The 18,384-nt window shown below is 37.4% G+C and overlaps 1 protein-coding gene across 1 annotated transcript; it reads right to left on the bottom strand.

The window, feature by feature from the left end:
• Positions 1 to 55: 55 nt before the first annotated feature.
• On the bottom strand, positions 56 to 16,604 carry LOC139733994 (membrane-associated transporter protein-like). The gene is made up of 6 exons (XM_071644801.1): positions 16,127 to 16,604; positions 9,799 to 9,954; positions 6,138 to 6,381; positions 4,893 to 5,068; positions 1,266 to 1,474; positions 56 to 268 (listed from the first exon to the last, which is right to left on the bottom strand). The coding sequence occupies exons 1-6, from the start codon at positions 16,602 to 16,604 to the stop codon at positions 56 to 58; spliced, it is 1,476 nt and encodes a 491-aa protein (XP_071500902.1).
• Positions 16,605 to 18,384: the final 1,780 nt, after the last annotated feature.

Raw genomic sequence — 18,384 nt, 5'->3', positions numbered from 1 at the left:
AATCTATAGATGTTCAAATGCAAAGTCTGAAAATTATCTGGAATCTCCCTAAAGTTCACAATTTGTACTTGACGACGAACGCCGCGCACAGGGAAGCAGCCAACGCGCAGGCTGCGGCGGAGATGACGACAGTGGACTGGGTGCCGGTGATACTGACCAGTGGACCCATCAACACAGACACAAGCACTTGAGCTGAAAAGGTCGTTGTGTTGAGAATACCAACGTCAGTGCCCTGCCCCCGCCGCAGACCGCCCAGTGGGTGTGTAAACTGCAAGAGGAATGAGTAAACTTTGTCAAGATGATATTGTGTGCAAACGAGTGGGAGACGGCAGTCCCATCATCAACAAGTGCCTGGGTTTGGCTCAGGATAGGAAATATGTATATATACACTGTATGTATATAGGCCTTTATATTTATATTTATATGCACATACATTGCATTGCGCTAATATAATAATTACAGTAGACTCCCGTTGTAACGAAGTTCTCGGGACTTGCATATGATAAAATTACGTAGAGTAGATAATGTTGCGACCTGAATGTTTAATTCTTTGTAACCGGAGTTTCGTTATGACCGTGTTCGTTTAACAGGAGTGCACTGTATAATCTCTCTCCAATTCAGCACACTGAATTCCTTCAATGAGCTCGAAAACCTAAGGAAATAAGACAAATTCATCTCGTAGTGATCAAGCATTTTTTTTTTCGTTGAAAGTGCATGCAGCTAAGAACTGAAAATAGATATGTGAGTTTCACCGGGGAGCCGGGATGAATGAATAATAATGATAATGATAATAACAATAATAAAGGATATTTGTATTTACATACATAATTCAAACATAACATACATTGTTCAATAGATGACTTTTTAACCTGAACTCAAACTCATTAACTGTAGCTGCTTACCTTATAGGCGACGTGAATAACACTATTTGGGCTATATCCGAAAATATATTTGTTGTCCTAGGGCAGGGTAGATGATCGTATGGCAAGCCATTTTAACATTTATTCCTATTTCTTGATATCAAGAATTCGACTTCTTGATATCATCGTGTTTTCTGTTTTATATGATAAGGTCCCGCTCAGGCAATGAGAGAAAACTTTCACATTCACAGCTGTAGAAACGCATTGTTATAGTCAGATTGGACGGTGAGTTATAATGTTTTGACTCTGCATCTTCTTATATGCTAAATCTTTCCCTCCTCACGGTTTTTTCTTTTAATGAACAAAAGTTGATAAATACAGTCTTAACACGTGGAGTAAGCCTACCTCTTTATCCGTATGATAAATTGCCAGAATGTCGTACGGGATAGTTGTTATGGCAACGAAAATGAAAGAAGTTGAACCACACAGGATGAGCACGGCAACGTAGAACTTGGTTAGAATAGCCATGCTGCCCATACACACCGCAAAGATGGCGGGCCATGAGACGTACATGGTTTTCATACTCATGAACTTGGACGCCGGAATCGAGAAGACTGAGGTGAGAATGAAAAAAAAAAAATCATTTGCATTAGAACGTTTTAGGCGGAGAAAATTTTTGATTTGAATTTATGATGACAAACTACATAATTAGTTCAAAAGTTGATTGCAAAATGTACTATAGTTAGCCCAAATATTGTTTTTTTTTTTAATTAGGAGTATTCACTGTGTTTTGGACTTGGGCATATTGGACGTCTTTCGTCACCTTGGGTCAGCAAGATTTCGGATTGATCCCTTCATTTGACATCTATGTTCCTACATTGCACTTCTGAGATCTAATACACGTGCTACAGTGTTGATCTGTATGGTGCTGAACTTTGATTTCATTTATAGATATGAAAAACTCTTGGTGTTATACACGAAAGGATGTTATCTCAATACATTCATAATCCGATTAATCTGATCAGTCTGTTGCTCACATGACTTAACTTGTCACTCTTGGTATACAAGCAGGAATACTAGCATTCAGGAGAATAAGTTGCACGCGAAAATGTTCTTCTCGTTATCAAACACTCTCTCCTACTTCTTTGATTTGTTTTACACCTTATTCCACAAAATAAACTCCTCGGAAGCTTTTTTCCCTCTTTATTCCTGTCAGATTTAACCCGTTGAAGACTAGTCCCGAGTACTCTCAGGCAGGTGTCTATGGGAAATGCGTGTTATGTCAAAATCAGCCCGTTCTCAAGGTGTTAATGTAAATCGCGGTATTATTACATGTACTATGATGAGATGATTTTGCGGTTAAAATTCAGTTGTTGTTTTTTCAATCTTCTAGAGTTCCATCAGTCTACACTTGCCTCTTAAGCGAGCCACTGCGAGTCTTTCACAAAAAAAAAATTATACCTTAATCAATTTTTCGACGACAAAAGCTGATGTTTACTTGTATACTGCTTTGTGATATATATATATATATATATATATATATATATATATATATATATATAGTTATTGCTCATGATTCTTACTCACTTGAAAGCAATGCTGTGCCGAATCCGAAGAAACAGAGCCCCCAGCAAGCTGTGCGGATTCCTCCCTCATACTGTTCGTTGAGAGTCTTGTTTGTAGACTGCAGTATTATAGGATGCCCTGTATTGTGTTACATATTGAATCAATCAATTTCTTTATTTTTTTTTTTCATAAATGAGCTCAGACAGTTGTGACGTCAGAATGCACTTTACAAGCAGACGCATCTCACTATCAAGGTATGGAAATGGTGGCCGGTTCAACAACAAAAAAAAAAGAAGAGAAGAAGACACAAAAAAAAAGATATAAAAAGTTTTGGAGCAAGCACGTGCAATGCTCTCACGGAAGTAAAGCACGTAGTGCAAAAATGATTCCCCAAAATGGGTATAGTTGGGAAGAGTTTTATATTAGATAGGGCTATGTTATTAGTTATCATTTGATATATCCCAAACGCAATTATAGCAAAATTATGGTGATGATAATTTTTATCTGACCAATGGTGTAGCGACGATAATGATAATAAGTACAGGACTTGTAATGCGTAGAGGGGCATAATCATAAAGCGAATGACATACAGTTGTATATATGAAAGCGGAGAGGAAAGGTTAGGGATAGAAATATTATATAGAAACAATCCAACAAATATCCAGCTAAAACAAGATGCGAACATATCAAGATGACTTCAGAATGCATTTCAAATATTTTTATGGATTCCGCTGATCGGATTCTTTATAGTGGAAGAGCATTCCAGAGAAATGGAGTTACAGAAATGAAAGGTCTTTATCCTAAAGTTGAATACTGAACAGTACTGGCGATACTGAACCCATTATATACAAGTAGGCCTATACGTTAACATGATTCGACAATGAAATGTATAAGGTTTCAATGCTCTGTACATCTCAAAGTATTTGTGAATCAGTGACTCAGCCATCAGCGATCACACACATTTTCTGAAATATCATTTTATATCATTTGTTTTATATTATACCGTGTATATTATGCAGTCGTGCTTAGTTGACATTACACTAAAATGTGGGAAGCAGACTTGGAATTATTCATTTGAATCAAGCTCGTGAAGGAAAGATTATGCAACATAAATCAATAAAAAATGACATAAAGCAACGACATGCAATCACGAAGATTAGTAATTTGTCGCTGGACAATCGCACGACTGAAATAAGTGATTACCTTTTAAGAAAAGAATCTATTAAAGATAACTATTAGAAAAAGTAACATTTCAATATTATTTTTTTCAGGTACGGGTATGTACAATTTGAAATGTAAACAGTCATTTAAATGATTATCTGTATCTAGGGCATGGTAACACGTGCAAGAACTGGTCTCTTACTGGGGACCATCGTCAACCAATCGACGACCAAAATCCCCCTAATATTTCATCGGCGACAGCTAGGGCAACAGCTTGTCTATCGCTTTCCGATGATTTGCACACCCGTCCGTTACGCGACCGGCTGGCGAGCGCCTTCCGAACGCTGTGCGAACAGCGAAAATCATGATGAAGAATATGCGACTTCTCCCAGAGAAATTATATTAAAAATGACAGTATCCGTAACCGCACCTTCCCTATAGCATACTCTACGTTCATGCCATCTTCTGCTCAAATGCTTCGCTTAGTGTAACATTTTAACCCTTAAACTCTTTGTGAGCGATAAATGACAAATCTCACTCAAGTCTCACAGAAATATGTAAACTATCAGTCTGATTTCAGGTCCGTAATTGTATAAACTTGTACATGTGGTTGCAGTTTCTTGTTCTAGTTTCACTCGTCCGTTAAATGAGAGAAAAGAAAATCGTTCGTTAAAAGGTTCGTTATATTATAAACATTATATTATTTTCGGACTATCAAACCTCAGGAATATCAAACCTTATCGATAATTTCGGGTTAACGAACCTTCAGGATAACGAACCGTATTTCATTCTTGGACAAACGAACATCTAAGTATCCGTAATGTGTTTGTTTCGGAATAACAAGTATCACGTGGTAAAAAGGGATGTTATAGTGTCGGCTGAGATGGAGCTTCAGGTTTTCAATTTTTTGTGAGATGATGAGAAAACTCTTTAATGAAATATGAAACAGCTTATAGTTCTAAGAGGAATTCAAAATTTATTTGGTGAAACATATTTTTGAAATAGCTGAGATATCCAAAACAAAGCAAACCTAATAAAAGGTGGAACACACCTTTTATGGGGATCGCTTTCTTATACTTTGTTTTTGGATAACTCAGCCATTTCAAAACCGATTTTCATCAAGTTAACTTTGAATTTCTCTTATATGTTCTGTAACATTTCATGAGTGATTTCCTAGTATCTCGCAAAAAGTTCAAAGCTCAAACATCATCCCAACCAATGCTATACCAGTGCATACCGTCCCTTAAACATATCATATCTCCTCCCCGCCCCTCCCGCCGCTGCTGAGGAGGTATCGAGGCTCACCGTGGGACACGGCCTGGGCGAAGAAGTTGGTAAAGAAGAGGGAGATGATGGTGAAAGCCATCCAGCCGAAGAAATGTGAAATGCACAGGTAGAGCAAGGCACTTGGCATGTTTAAGATCGACTTGAGCCCGTGGACCAGCCGGGACGGTTCCTCTCTCATGTTAATCGTTACAGAACTGTGTATGATAAATAAGGTCTACTATAATAATAATGATGATAATGATGATGATGATAATCATAATAATAACAATAATAGGGACAATGCTGCAAGGTAGTAACCGCTCTTTTACCGTGATATAATAAGGAAACGAGAAAAGTGTAGGGGCTGGAGGCCGTACAGACGATATTAAATTACATACTGCACAAGACCAAGAAAAAAATGAAAAGGTATAAAAAAGGGGATTTGAAAGTTTGAGGACGGGGTATGCCGACAACTGGAAGGAAAGGATAAATAAAAAATATGATGTGTGCCATAGGAAACAGAACAATGTCTCAGATATTGTAGTAAAAGGTTCTATCAAAACATGTCAGCAACTACGCATATCGATGTCAAGATGTAAGAAATATGATTTTTCTATTGTTGAAAACGTCAAAATGTCACCAAAATGCTACAAGAACTTAATTGGACCACTCTGGAACAGCGCAGAGAAAATGACAGGCTAATTATGATGTACAAAATACACAATAATCTTACACCTCTTTCAGCACAGGACTACATTATCAAACAGGCTACTCAGTTGACGAGAGACTCGCAACCACACTCCTATCAGGTACCATATTCGAGAACTGAATCGCATCGCCATTCGTTCTTCCCAAGAACTGTAAGGAACTGGAATTCCCTGTCGTCAGAAATTGTTTCAGCGCCATCTGTGGGATCATTTCGAAACCGTCTAACGGTTGATCACAGTGGCTAGTTATTTTCGTCATATTTTCTATGTGCTTGTAAATATCTGTAAATAAATTGTATTATAGTGTAAATAGCACCAGTCTGCAAGAATCTTCAGTCTATTGAAGGAGGCAGACTTAATCAGAAGAAGTAGAAAATACACGCAAATGTAATTCATTCCAGATTCAATGAAATCTACATTATAAACGCTACTTTAATACTTGACGCACAACAAATACCGTTACAGAGTTCAGAACTCACTGAAAATGGCATTTTCATTGTCTCGGGAATTCATTCTTGCCCCACTAGCTACTCACCATGATATTGTACTTTGTGTACCGTTGTCATTCGATCCGTACGTATGCAGCAGCGTCTCCTCGCCTTGCTTCAGCGTGTGCGACTCCTCGTCCGTAATCGACTTCGAGGGCGATTTCGTCGTCGTCGGCTCTTCTGGAATGCTCGTGATGGTCAGCACGATGCAGATGAGGCATACGAGGATGTTGATTACTAGGAGAACGTCGTAGTCGCTTCCGAATATGTCGCCTAGAGCGGTGTTCATCCAGTCTATGGCACAGGCCAGATAGCCGAAGCCACATCCAAGACCTTGACACAACAATAAAAAAAGACCTCCGGATGATTTTCAGACTTTTACACATGAACAACTATAAATTGGTTATACTGGGTACAAAGTTTCAAAATTTATAGTGATTGGGAAGAGGAGTGAGAATGTTGTCAAAATCAATAACAAATCACAGTGAACAAGGATTATGACATGGCAGCCTCTCTAAGAGTTCATGAGTATAGGGGCTCAAGGAAGCATAACAAGAGAAGAGAACATGCATAAATTCTACAGAGGTGAACTTGTCAAGCACGTGGTATTGTAATGGCATATAATAGAGGCTCCTAACTATGTCATCATTCCTGTTCAGTGTAATTCGTTTCGAATTTATTCAGAATATTGATTTCTCTCCTCACGGACCACAATAAATTCCACAAATCTATTCATGAATCCGTTGATTTATACATGATGTGAAATTGTGAAAATTGTCTGGAAAGCCTCTTTAACAATCAGTCCACAATAACCGAAGCTTACACCATATACTGTTAAAAGAGGTGGTATAGTCTTTGTTGAGATGGGATTGTTTTATCTTTTTTCGAGGTAATTAAAGACCTTTAGCTCTAGTATGAAATATTGAAGAGCATACCATTCTTAAAGGAAATAAAAGTTTATTTGATGAAACTCGGTTTTAAATGGGTGATATATACGCAAAACCAATATAAACCACAGTGATCCTAATAAAAGGTGATTCCCACCTTTTATTAGGACATCGTTGTCTTTGGATGTTTCAGCCATTTCAAAACAATCATACAGTGTTCCACGCAACTGCAAGCTTACACACCACACAGTGTTATACTGATCGGAAGCTTTTTATACACCTAAAGGGAATTGAAGACCAGGTTAAAATTAGTCTGAAAAGAAAGGGTATAAAATGATTATGAAAAGCACAACAGTGGAAATTTGATCAAAAGATGAGTATTAACGTGAAGAAAATAAATTTCAAAGATTTACTAATTTTTATACAACAGTTCTTGAAGAGTTGATATGAATATGTAAATCAGTAAACTGATGATGTCATCAACTCACAATTTTCCATCCATCGTGTATCCATAAAGTTTATATTTCTGGTCTTAGAGTATAAACATAATGTTATTCCTGGTTGAAAAACAAGTAATGATCAGTCAGATTGATCAGGATTTGATCAGGGATCATAATTGCTTTTGATTTTAAAAAATGGAAATTTTATGATTTTTACGTATATGTACTGCATGGCAAATCTTGAGGATGACATCATTACTTTACTCTGCATATTTTCATCATTTGATATGTTCATACTGACATTTCAAGAACCTTTTTGTTAAAATTAGTAAAACGTCATAATTTCGCAATTTCCTGAATTTTTATTCCATTTCGATCAAATAATGTATTGGTATTGTTAATTGTTCAGAGGCAGTAATTTGCTGTTCTGCAAGGAATGTAATTCAAAGATGCAAATTTCTCGTTAAAACATAATCAGTGTAAAATATTTTCATAAAGTGTTTGTACAATAAAAACGTGCAATAAATGTGCAATGTCGTAACTCACTTGACCGGTGGTTTTGCAGACGCAGACTGTTTTATGATAAGAATAGTGCCTCATTCATGCACTATCACAATGGAAAGTCAAGCAAATATTACGTTGTTCTCCTCTACTTAAATATGTGATAAGTAACTTCCTAAGTGTCCTTAAATGTTCTAAAAATCAAGTGGTAATGACTTTAATCAACTAATATGCAGTAACACAATTATTATAACTTTAAATGCCCTATACTTGTTGGATAAGATAATAATTTGTCATAGCTGCATGTCAGATACTTATGTTAGTTTTTGAAGATGAATTCTCGTAAGTCTATTTTTCTTGAATCGTGTGTAGGCCTACTTTAAAATGATGTCTTTCTAAGATAATGATAATTAATGACGCATTTTGGTTTATTATGGCATTTGTCAACGGTTACATAAGATAGCAATGTGAAGTGATCATTATAGTTTGATATAAAAGGTACAAATAAGCAGACAAACGTTATAAATAGCACTTGTAATAGTCAAAGGTCAGAGTCCATGTTCAAAAGTCATAAGGTTGAAGAAAAATGCGATTACTTCAGCTATTATCTCATGATGCTGTGTATTTCTCGGACGGCTTCTTAGAGTTCAATGCGCAACTAATTGCATCAAATGTCACAGAGTAAGGTCAAAGGTTCGAGGTCAAAAGTCACTGTGCGTCGGCCGCTTCTGGCCATGAAAGTTATAATTTCGACATGTGAAGAGTCAAAGTTAAAGCTTAGTGCTCTGATTGACAGACAGTGTATTTACACGTAAGGAAAGATCGTCCCAAGTCATTTCCAGGTCACACTTGCTTGAGTAACATCTCCTCCAACTGTGTAATAAAACAGAAAATATGCATACGTATTCCTATGGACGAACAGACATATACACATGCAGATAGTTGTATATACAAGATCGATACCACTGATGTAATGTAGTAAAAAAAAAAAAAACCAGAAATGCTCGCTTTCAGCTTCCCCTTTACACAGGTAGACTCAAGTAAAACATATCTCAGTGACATCTCAACCATAAAAAAATTCAGCTCCTCGTTGGAAATTTCGGTCAACATGGTGAAGAGCCATGCAGTTTCCGTTCTATTGGGTAAAAATACCGATACTGAATAATTCGATAAAAATCTAAAGAAATCTCAAACGTTATTTTATGTAATGGAAAGGTCATGAATATGTCATACTCGTAGCGGTACATGAGAGGGCACAGAAGTGGAGGCATACAGATTCTCTATAGATATACGCATGGCAATCAGTGAGCTCTAGTTTACACACACAAACACACACACACACGCAAACACACGTGTGTGTGTGTGTGTGTGTGTTACTTGTATATGTTCCGTTTTTATATCCTTCTTTACTGAAACTGTTGAATTTGTTTTATTGACAATCCATTATTTCAGGGAAAGGTGAAAAGCTACGAGTAGTTCATGAAAATCGCCACATTGCTTACCACAGCCTCGCATTTTAAAGGGGATGGCTAGTAACTGATCAGTGTGAATCAAGGGAATGCTGGGGGATGATTGTTCCAATCCTTGTGGGATTCATGTAAGAGTATCTACAGTGACGGGGCGATCGTCACGAACGGCCGGTCCGTTAACGATTGCCCCGTCACTCTATACAGGCATGCTAACCTGGAAACATTAAACTGCACATTGCTTGAATATGAGACCATTCCGAAGCAAATAACTTTCACACAACAATAGATATATAATGTACTCTCAAATGAATCCCACAAGGATTGGAACAATCATCCCTCAGCATTCCCTTGATTCACACTGATCAGTTACTAGCCATCCGCTTTAAAGGTTTTCCAAGCACCCACTCCTCCCCCTTCATCCAAACCAAACCAAACCCTAAATAGAAAGCGTACCTCCGATCACGGCCCTGATAAGATTACCACGCTCGACGTCCTCCAGATTGCAGACATCGAGGAGGTAGGCTCGAGACACTGTCCCTGTGAGAAAAGCGGATAGGTCGACGAGGACGATGCCGATGAGAGTAAAGGCCAGGGCGAGTCCATTGTTTTCTAAAGAGGAGAGAAAATGGTTCGGATGACGATTTAATTTGATTTGATTTGTTTTATTTCCGCATTCAATCAGATTCAAATTGAATACAAATTTCAAAAGCACAAAGACAAAGAATAAGTGCGGTGAAATAATACCATAGCAGTACACAAATCGATACACATTGCATTGAGCAGTATATATACATAGAGGGGAAGATATACAGTATTTTTTTTCCAGTAAATAACAGAGATGATTGAATGCAGGAGACCGTCATCGTATAATCCGAGATTAAAAAGCTTAAAATGGATGGGGCCTCCGATTAATGACTGGCGCTTTCTCATTTTCAGGATTAACTGAGAATTGATGCATTCCTCATCCCTGTGTAATACCAGGAAATTTTCTGGCCGTCATAGAATTATGCTCTGCCCAACTTGTTTATGGTATTAGCAAACTCGAGCACGGAAAACATCACCTAATAATAGGCTAAGGTGCTTCATTGGTCATTTATACAAGACTTGACACTATTAGTGTTCATCTATTCGAAGTTAATTGGCAAGATGATCAACCTTCTCACTTCAAGAACAACAGCAACAAAACAACAACACAAACAACCTGAACAGACTGAATTTGAAGAAATTAATTCAATTCAACTCAACTCGATTCAATTCAATTCAATTCAAAACACACCTTGTAGAACATTATCTTGTGTGTTTAATGTACATACTGTTGACATTATGTCTAACTTTGTTATAATTTGCTTTCGTGTTTGTGTGTGTGCGTGTGCGTGTGTGTGTTTGTGTCTGTTTGAGAGAGAGTGAAAATTTCTCGCTTGTATGGCTTTCTTCTTTTCCTTCTTTCTTTTTTTTTTACTTTTGTCGTGACGCAGTTCAGAAGCTTCACATCACCAGTACACCATGCACTATTTTCTACGGTTCAAACAAAATGTTCCTGTATCCTACATTACAGTACGTTGAGGTAGTGTTAGATTTAAGCACAAAGGTTTCTATTCGTTTGTTTCTTTGTTTGTATGTTTGTTTGTTTGTATGTATGTTATTCCCAGCTTGTAGCGACAGAAGAAGCATTGCATGGACCAGCATGTTTCAAGCAGAAGGTTCTGTCCATTAGCTTCGGCCGATACCCGACCAGATTTCTGCTTGATTAGACTCGCAGTGTAAAAAGCATTTAATTACAGGAGGGTACTCAGTCAGTTTGCTGGTACATCGTAAGCTTTCCAGCTGTCTTAAGAGCAGAAGGTGGTAACACTCGACCAGCAAAAATACAACCAAATAAGTCTCATCGGGTTCGGAGACGAGATAAAGGAAGTTTAAGGGTGCTGAAGTTTCACAGCAGTGATGTTGACAGCTACCACTATACTATGCAAATTGGTTGTGGGATGTCACTCTAGTTACGTTCAGACGGTGACTCAGTCATTTCATCGACGAAACGACTCATTTCATATTGAAATCTAAACCCTTATATCTTTGGAACCTACATCCTACAAGCTTGCTTTTTAGTAGATTCTTCATCGTCACTCATATATCCTCATACATTTGTGTAATTTTATTTCAACTTGACTGTTCCGTTGTTGTGTTCAACACATTTTTTTTTAATCATATGGAATACAAACTTGTATGAAATGTGGAATATGGAGCATGAATTAAAAAAAAAAATGACCGTGCAGCAATTGGCGCCCCATAGAGCTTATCCTGGACATTAGCTTATCGTAGGGTTTAAAGGTACTGTTTGCCATTGGGAGCAGTGGTTTTAAAAAATTAAAAAGGATATTTATGCATAGGTCAGTTATATCACATAGCATACTACAATGTAGAAATTTCGCAGTAAAGTCTAAAAAATATAAGAAGATATCATTTTTCTCAATAAGCCAAACCTGCAGACGGTTTAGTGTAGAAACAGTTTTATCATAACCATTGTTCACATTTTACGATACTTAACATTAATTATGCGGATTCAAATTTTTACATCGGTTGTTTTTGTCCCTAACTCACATTTTAGAACTATTGTGAAGCACTAAAGCTGGGTTTTTGTTTCATCTGCAAATGGTAAATAACACCTTTAATGATCACCGTCTGACGTGACTTCTACATCTAGGCCTATTACTATAATCTATACTGTAGTCAATTTGTATAATGGAGCGGCTTTGTGCTGTGACAGAATTGAGTTACTAGAGGTCCACAAGTTTGGGTGCTGTTCGTTATTCCGAAGGTTCGATATTCCGAAGGTTCGTTATTCCGAAGGTTCGTTAATCCGAAACACGCAAATTCCCTATACCTAGAGGTTCATTAATCCGAAAATGAAAAAGGGTTCGTTAATCCAAACACTAATTTTGTGACGTTATTCCGAAAGTTCGTCATTCCGAAGATTTGTTCATCCAAAAATGAAATTCGGAAAAACGAACCTTCGGAATAACGAATCTTCGGACTGGAGAGCCTTCGGAATAACGAACCTTCGGAATAAGGAGCTGTAACCCCACAGTTTAACCAACTAGGTATTTGCTAGCTCCAGCATATCTAATGTTAAGAGTAATCTAGATAGAATTGACAAGAGCATTGCAAATACTGTAACAATGATATGCAATCGTGCATCACAAAACCAACAAAGTCGCACCCCTTGATTTTACGTGAGGACTCGGGTGAAATGGGTCAACCAAATCAATCTTGAGTTTTTCACATATTTTTATGAAAGAGCTATACTTCTTATACATCATTCTTAACTTTGGGATTATAAAATGGTCAGGAAAGTGTGTTTGTAGCGCTTTTTCTACAACCTTTTTCTTTATTAAGTAGTGAGATTAGATGTGTCTTGGAGTCCCCTTTTCATTTCATTAAAATCCTTTGCACACTCTTCACTTTCAACTCATAACTTTTGAATAAAATAATGACACTGCTTTGGGAGGTAGCATTTATCATGTACAATAATGTGTTTATAGAGCTGAATTGGCTCAGTCGGTAGCGCGTCTGCCTCACGATCCTAAGGGCCCGGGTTCGAACCCGAGTCTGGACTGAGCGATGTTGTGTGTAATCATACCGTCCCCTCTAGCAAGAGGTAAACCACTCTGTCCCTCGGATAGGATATAAAATGGAGGTCCCGTGTATGAGAGAGTAACAACTCATGCACGTAAAAGATCCCACTTCATTCATTCATCGCAAAGAGCAGGGTGTCTAACCCGGTGAAGTGTTTTCACCTCACATCCAACTGGACCCCATGGAAGACCAGCTTAACGTAGCTGAATATGGGCTATCCAGCCATCTTCTCAGATGGAAATGAACAAACAAACAAACAATTCCTGCTTAATCTCATAATCCTTTCATCGTTGCTGCTTCAGTGGTTTACATCCTGTTTTTTGCCCCATTCATCGCCCAGTTGTAGCGCATTTTTCTAAAGATTAAGCTCTTGAGTAGACTCTGTAATTACGAGCATCTTTTCTCAGTTCATACTTTTCAACGATGTGTGTATTCTTGCCAATATTTAAATAGCATAGGAGAGTCCGTTTGGATTAATTAGTTATACATCACTTTAAAGCTTAGAGTCTGCGTTTTCAGAATCTGCCCTCAACTTAAAAACGGAATCCATATCTGGCATTTTATTTATTTATTTATTTATTTTTCTTTTTTTGGTTTTGAGATGCAGGGTCACATTTAAAGTACTCAGTATTTGAATACAAGTTGGAGAAGGGATTTATAAACGGTCATCACCCCTTTAAAAAATTTGAGTCACATGTTTGATATCAATTTTAAGGGAAATTAAGCACAACGTACCACATATTGTCAAGTGAATATCGAAATATATAGAAGAGCATTTTGCAAGTGAAGATTCTGGAAAGTTGCAAAATCCGTTCAAAAGTTATGAATATGGTACCGCCATCGTATGGATTTACTTAGACTAATGTCAATGTTGGACCATGATAGAGGAAATGAAAATTCAATCCCACAAGCTTCCTTTTTTATTTCATCAAAAAAAAAATACACTTTTAATGTTCCCACCTCTAACTAATAAAGAATTGAAGGTCAAAATTATAACTCTCGTATAATGCAGCCTGAAGAGTAAGCCGATTGATCTTTCATTATGCAGGAAAATAGAATAAAAATACGTTGAATTTGGATTCCGTTTATGTTCTAGTTGGAAAAAAACGTTTTATGTGCAAGATTTAGAATCAAAGGACTTCTAATGCTACCTAACAATACAATCAGATTTTGTTGTTGTTGTCGGGTTTTTTTTTTTTTTTTTTTGGGGGGGGGGTGTTATATCTATTTCTTTCTAGGTGAAGAGAAGGGGTGGCTGCGTTTTTAATCAGATCAAGGGTACACAAACATGAAGAGTATCATCCCAGTGATAAAATTTACTGGTACCATCATCATGAACCCGCCATTCTTCAGCTGTTAGCTGGTAGGTAAGCAATGTAAACCTATCAACCATGGTTAATATCTGTCGTCTTAAAATTACTATAATAAAAGCTGTTAACTGCTATAATGTTCTTTGATGACCGAAATCCATAAGTGTCAGAATTGCATCGTCATTCATCTTGTGATGTCTATGTCTTGTTTATCTTTCTCTGTCGCCTCTATCTCTCCCTCTTAAAGGGGACCTCCGGACAATTTTCAGACTTTTACATTTGAACAACTATAAATTAGTTAAACTGAGTATATTTCTTATACTGAGTTTTGGAATTTATAGTGATTGGGATGAGGAATAAGAATGTTTTCAAAATTTATAACAAATTGCAATGAACAAGGATGATGACATGGCAGCATCACCATAAGAATGTTTGAGTTGGGGCTCAAGGAAGCAGAACAAAAGAAGAAGGCATGCATATATTTTTCACAGGTGAACTTGTTGAGCAAGTGGTATTGTAATGGAATTACACTATTCTGAAATATATGAGGCTCTGATGTCATCAACACTGTTCAGTGTAATTTGTTTAAGATTTTAAATTCATTGGTTTCTCTGCTCAAGGACCACAATAAATTCCACGAATCTATACATGGAGCTGTCGATTTATGTACTGCATGATGTGAAATTATGAAAATCGTCTGGAATGCCCCTTTAAATACTTTGTATGAGTATACATGTGATATTCTCCTTCTCATTCTATTGCTGAAGAAATTTTGATCTGATGAATGGAGGTCAAAATAAAATTTTGGCGAGTAGGCCTACATTGACAGCTTTATTGTCTGTCAATTCAAACTTCAGAGGTAATTGATTCCACTGCATTTCATTACATTGCATTCCATATCAATCCCATCATTACATTCTACCATAATTCATTTAGACATAAGTCATAAAACCAATTAAAATGTTTTTTTTATTCTTTCCATTCGAACATCAGGCTATTAACCTACCTGTTATTCCTGTTATGGTTTATCATAAATACATGCACGCAAAAATGCACAAAAAAAGAACGCAAATGAAAATGATTGAATTTCATATGTAATGCGCAAAACAAAAAACTCTGATAAAAAATGAGTTTCATCCGAAATTCTTAATTTGACATTAAATTTGAATTTAAATTAAGAAAAAATCTGAACTTGAATTTGAATTTGATATTAATACGTGATTTTGTAATTCCCATTGTACTCTGCTCTTCCTGTCCTCTTGACTATAAAATCACACACTCGCGCATTATTAATATTAATCCATCCCCTCCTTTATTTCACACACATACACACATGCACACACACATATACAATGATTATCACACATTCCCACATGATAAGTAAATGTAACTAAGTATATAATTCTATTCCCTCCTTTATTTCACGCAAGCATGCACTCACACACACAGAAAAAAAAAACTGTCGAAATAACCCTCCATGGACCACCTCTAAAAATACCGCTGACATAACTAGTACAGCTTTTGGCAATATGGGAGAATTGACGCCAATTAACGCCAATTAACTCAACTCGCAGAAGAGTATGTATCATAATATACTGATAGGTGTGCCATACCATGGCAGGTGAATGAGAGAGAAGGTTTAATGTCTCCAGATCCTCAGCGACCAAACATAGCACCATTCGAAATTCAGAAAATAAACGGATAACGTCAGTACAGAGAAAATTACAAGTATAATCTTCATGATAGTGTAAGATACACTGCAAAATTCATCAAAAATCATTATCATTCTATCATTCTTTTCTGACCCGACTTTAGTAAACTGTTATCATAAAGAGGTTTACCGATGTGTTTAACCGTTAGATACAGTGCGCATCCCACCAGTATCAAGATGTTGAAGACGAAGAGAAAGGGTCGTCTTTTGCCCCAGGAGCTGATGAAATTGTCGCTCGCCGATCCGATCGGCGTGCTGATGAGGCTGCCGAGAATCGGCCCCACGGTCCACACGATGCCGTAGAGCTCGAAGGGCAGGCCGAGGAGGAGGAGAAGCGGGGACCCCAACGCCGTCTCGCAGCTGAAAGCGAAGTCGACGGCGAACTGCTGGCTGCTAAGCTTGATTAGCTGGAGGAAAGTTCGAGGTGGTCTCTGATCAGCGGACGTTGGTCGGGAGTCCTCCCGGTTGGGCGTGGCGTCGTCTTCCCCCCTTTCCGTCGAGTTCGGCCGAATCTCTTCGGGTTTTTCGTTTTGTTCCGAGAAATTCTCCTCTGTATCCGTCGGTATTGGCACTTCCTCTTCTTCGATCAGACGCAGTTTTCCCTCCATGCTCGGCGGGAGATGACGTGAACATAATTCACATCAAGTGAGAAACTTTACCAGACTCTTATCGAGATATTTCTGACCTCGAGGCACCTAATCACTCCGTATAGCGTGCTAGTCAGACGTTATTGTTCGTCCCGGTCCATGTGACATCCTTCTCCTTCATCTGAACGTTATAATTTGCCAGCAGGACGCTCTTATAAGCAGCCTTCCTATGTCCCTGCAAACTAAGGTCCAAGCAAAATATCAATCTTATTGTTTAACAATATGCGAAGGATACTACGACAATGCCAAAGCAAATGTGTCCATCAAATCTTGTGTCAATGTTATATGGGGATGACAAGGGCAGGGTAGATAATTATCATGATCCCTCCTGTTGTTGCTGTTGCCAAGTACCCGCTCCTGGGGGAAAAAAAAAATCTGACGGACGGCCATATCGATGTCAAATGGTCAAGCTTATATTCTACAACCCTGGTCACGGGCATACGATAAACACAAACACGTAATATAGCAGAATACTCACGCACACCGTACAAGGACATCACTGGACGCATCGGTCATTAAATAGATCATAGAAAGTATACTACTAATAACATGAACAATATTTGGATATTTGTAACACGCATACACACATGATGCGTCTGTATACTCACACGCAGTGTATACCAGTACCAATACAACTGGGCTTATGTATAATGTCTAGCAGATGAAAAAGCATACATAAACATTTTTGAATTCAGCTTTTATCATGAATAGGTCCACTTCTAGGTTGTCAGCCTGCATAAGATCCAGCAAACAATGCAAAATAAATTTAGCCCAGTATATCATTCTATCTATGTGTCTCTCTATCTATCTGCCTTTATATATCAATATGGGGGAAGAGGATAGTATATATAAGTTTTGGTTGAGATGGGGATTCAGATTTTAACTTTGAGCGAGATAGTTAGAAACCCCTCATGAAATTTTAGAGAGCATGCAAGTCTTAGAGGAATTCAAAGTTTTGCTTGATAAAAATTGGGTTTGAAATGCCTGAAATATCCAAATATACAAAGTGAAACAAAGTAGTTCAATAAAAGGTTCCATGAGAGGACAGTGGCCCGTTGCATAAAACTTACCGTTGAATTTCAATGGTAACTACCGTCAAAATTAGGCGTCTCAGCCAATCAGCATCAAGGATTATAAAATTTACCGCTGATTTAAAGACTTACCGCTAGAAAGGAGCGGTAAGTCCAGCGGTAAGGGTTTTATGCAACAGGGCCCTGGTTTCTCATTATCTCATCGAAAAAAAAAGAGAAAAAGGCTGGAGACCAGAAGCCCCATCTCAACCAAAACTATTATACCACCTTTTCTAGTGTAAAAACAGATATATCCATTTGTATCAAGTTGAGATATGTGGGATTGAAAGTGCTATAAAAACATAGAAAAGAAGATCATTGAAAAATGCGATGATTCTCGAATTACCTTCCAAAGTATTTATTGTCATGTAATGAGCGAATATCATTTAAAATATCTTCTTTATATTTTGACGACTTTTAAAATGGCGTTCATCTGTTTTTGAATTCAAACTCTTTAGTTTTGTTTTATGATAATTTTATTCTTTATTTCAATTTCATTCGACATCAGGCCCATCTCAACAATGAAATTGATATGGACGAAAATAAGCAGCTGTACTCTCTCTTGTGCTGCTAAATCATATTTTTTTCAACATACAGCACAACATATTTTGGCTGTTGTTGGGTTTTGTTTTTTTTTGCAAATCATACCATGTATAAGGAAAATGATATAA

Source organism: Diadema antillarum, unplaced genomic scaffold (genome assembly GCF_040938485.1).
Source record: "Diadema antillarum isolate AM-2024a unplaced genomic scaffold, OU_Dant_1.0 seq00000507_RagTag, whole genome shotgun sequence".
Classification (NCBI taxonomy): domain Eukaryota; kingdom Metazoa; phylum Echinodermata; class Echinoidea; order Diadematoida; family Diadematidae; genus Diadema; species Diadema antillarum.
The sequence above is the reverse complement of the archived record's forward strand: the minus strand, read 5'-3'. Positions and strand labels throughout refer to the sequence as shown.

What these genes read in the sequence shown, in the direction of transcription:
- LOC139733994 (XM_071644801.1), bottom strand. Translation starts at nt 16,604, where the DNA reads ATGGAGGGAAAACTGCGTCTGATCGAAGAAGAGGAAGTGCCAATACCG. An exon ending in TATCAGGGCCGTGATCGGAG is followed by an intron (nt 6,382 to 9,798) that starts GTACGCTTTCTA and finishes TGTTGTGTCAAG; the next exon opens with GTCTTGGATGTGGCTTCGGC. An exon ending in CGCCCAGGCCGTGTCCCACG is followed by an intron (nt 1,475 to 4,892) that starts GTGAGCCTCGAT and finishes TTCTCACCTCAG; the next exon opens with TCTTCTCGATTCCGGCGTCC.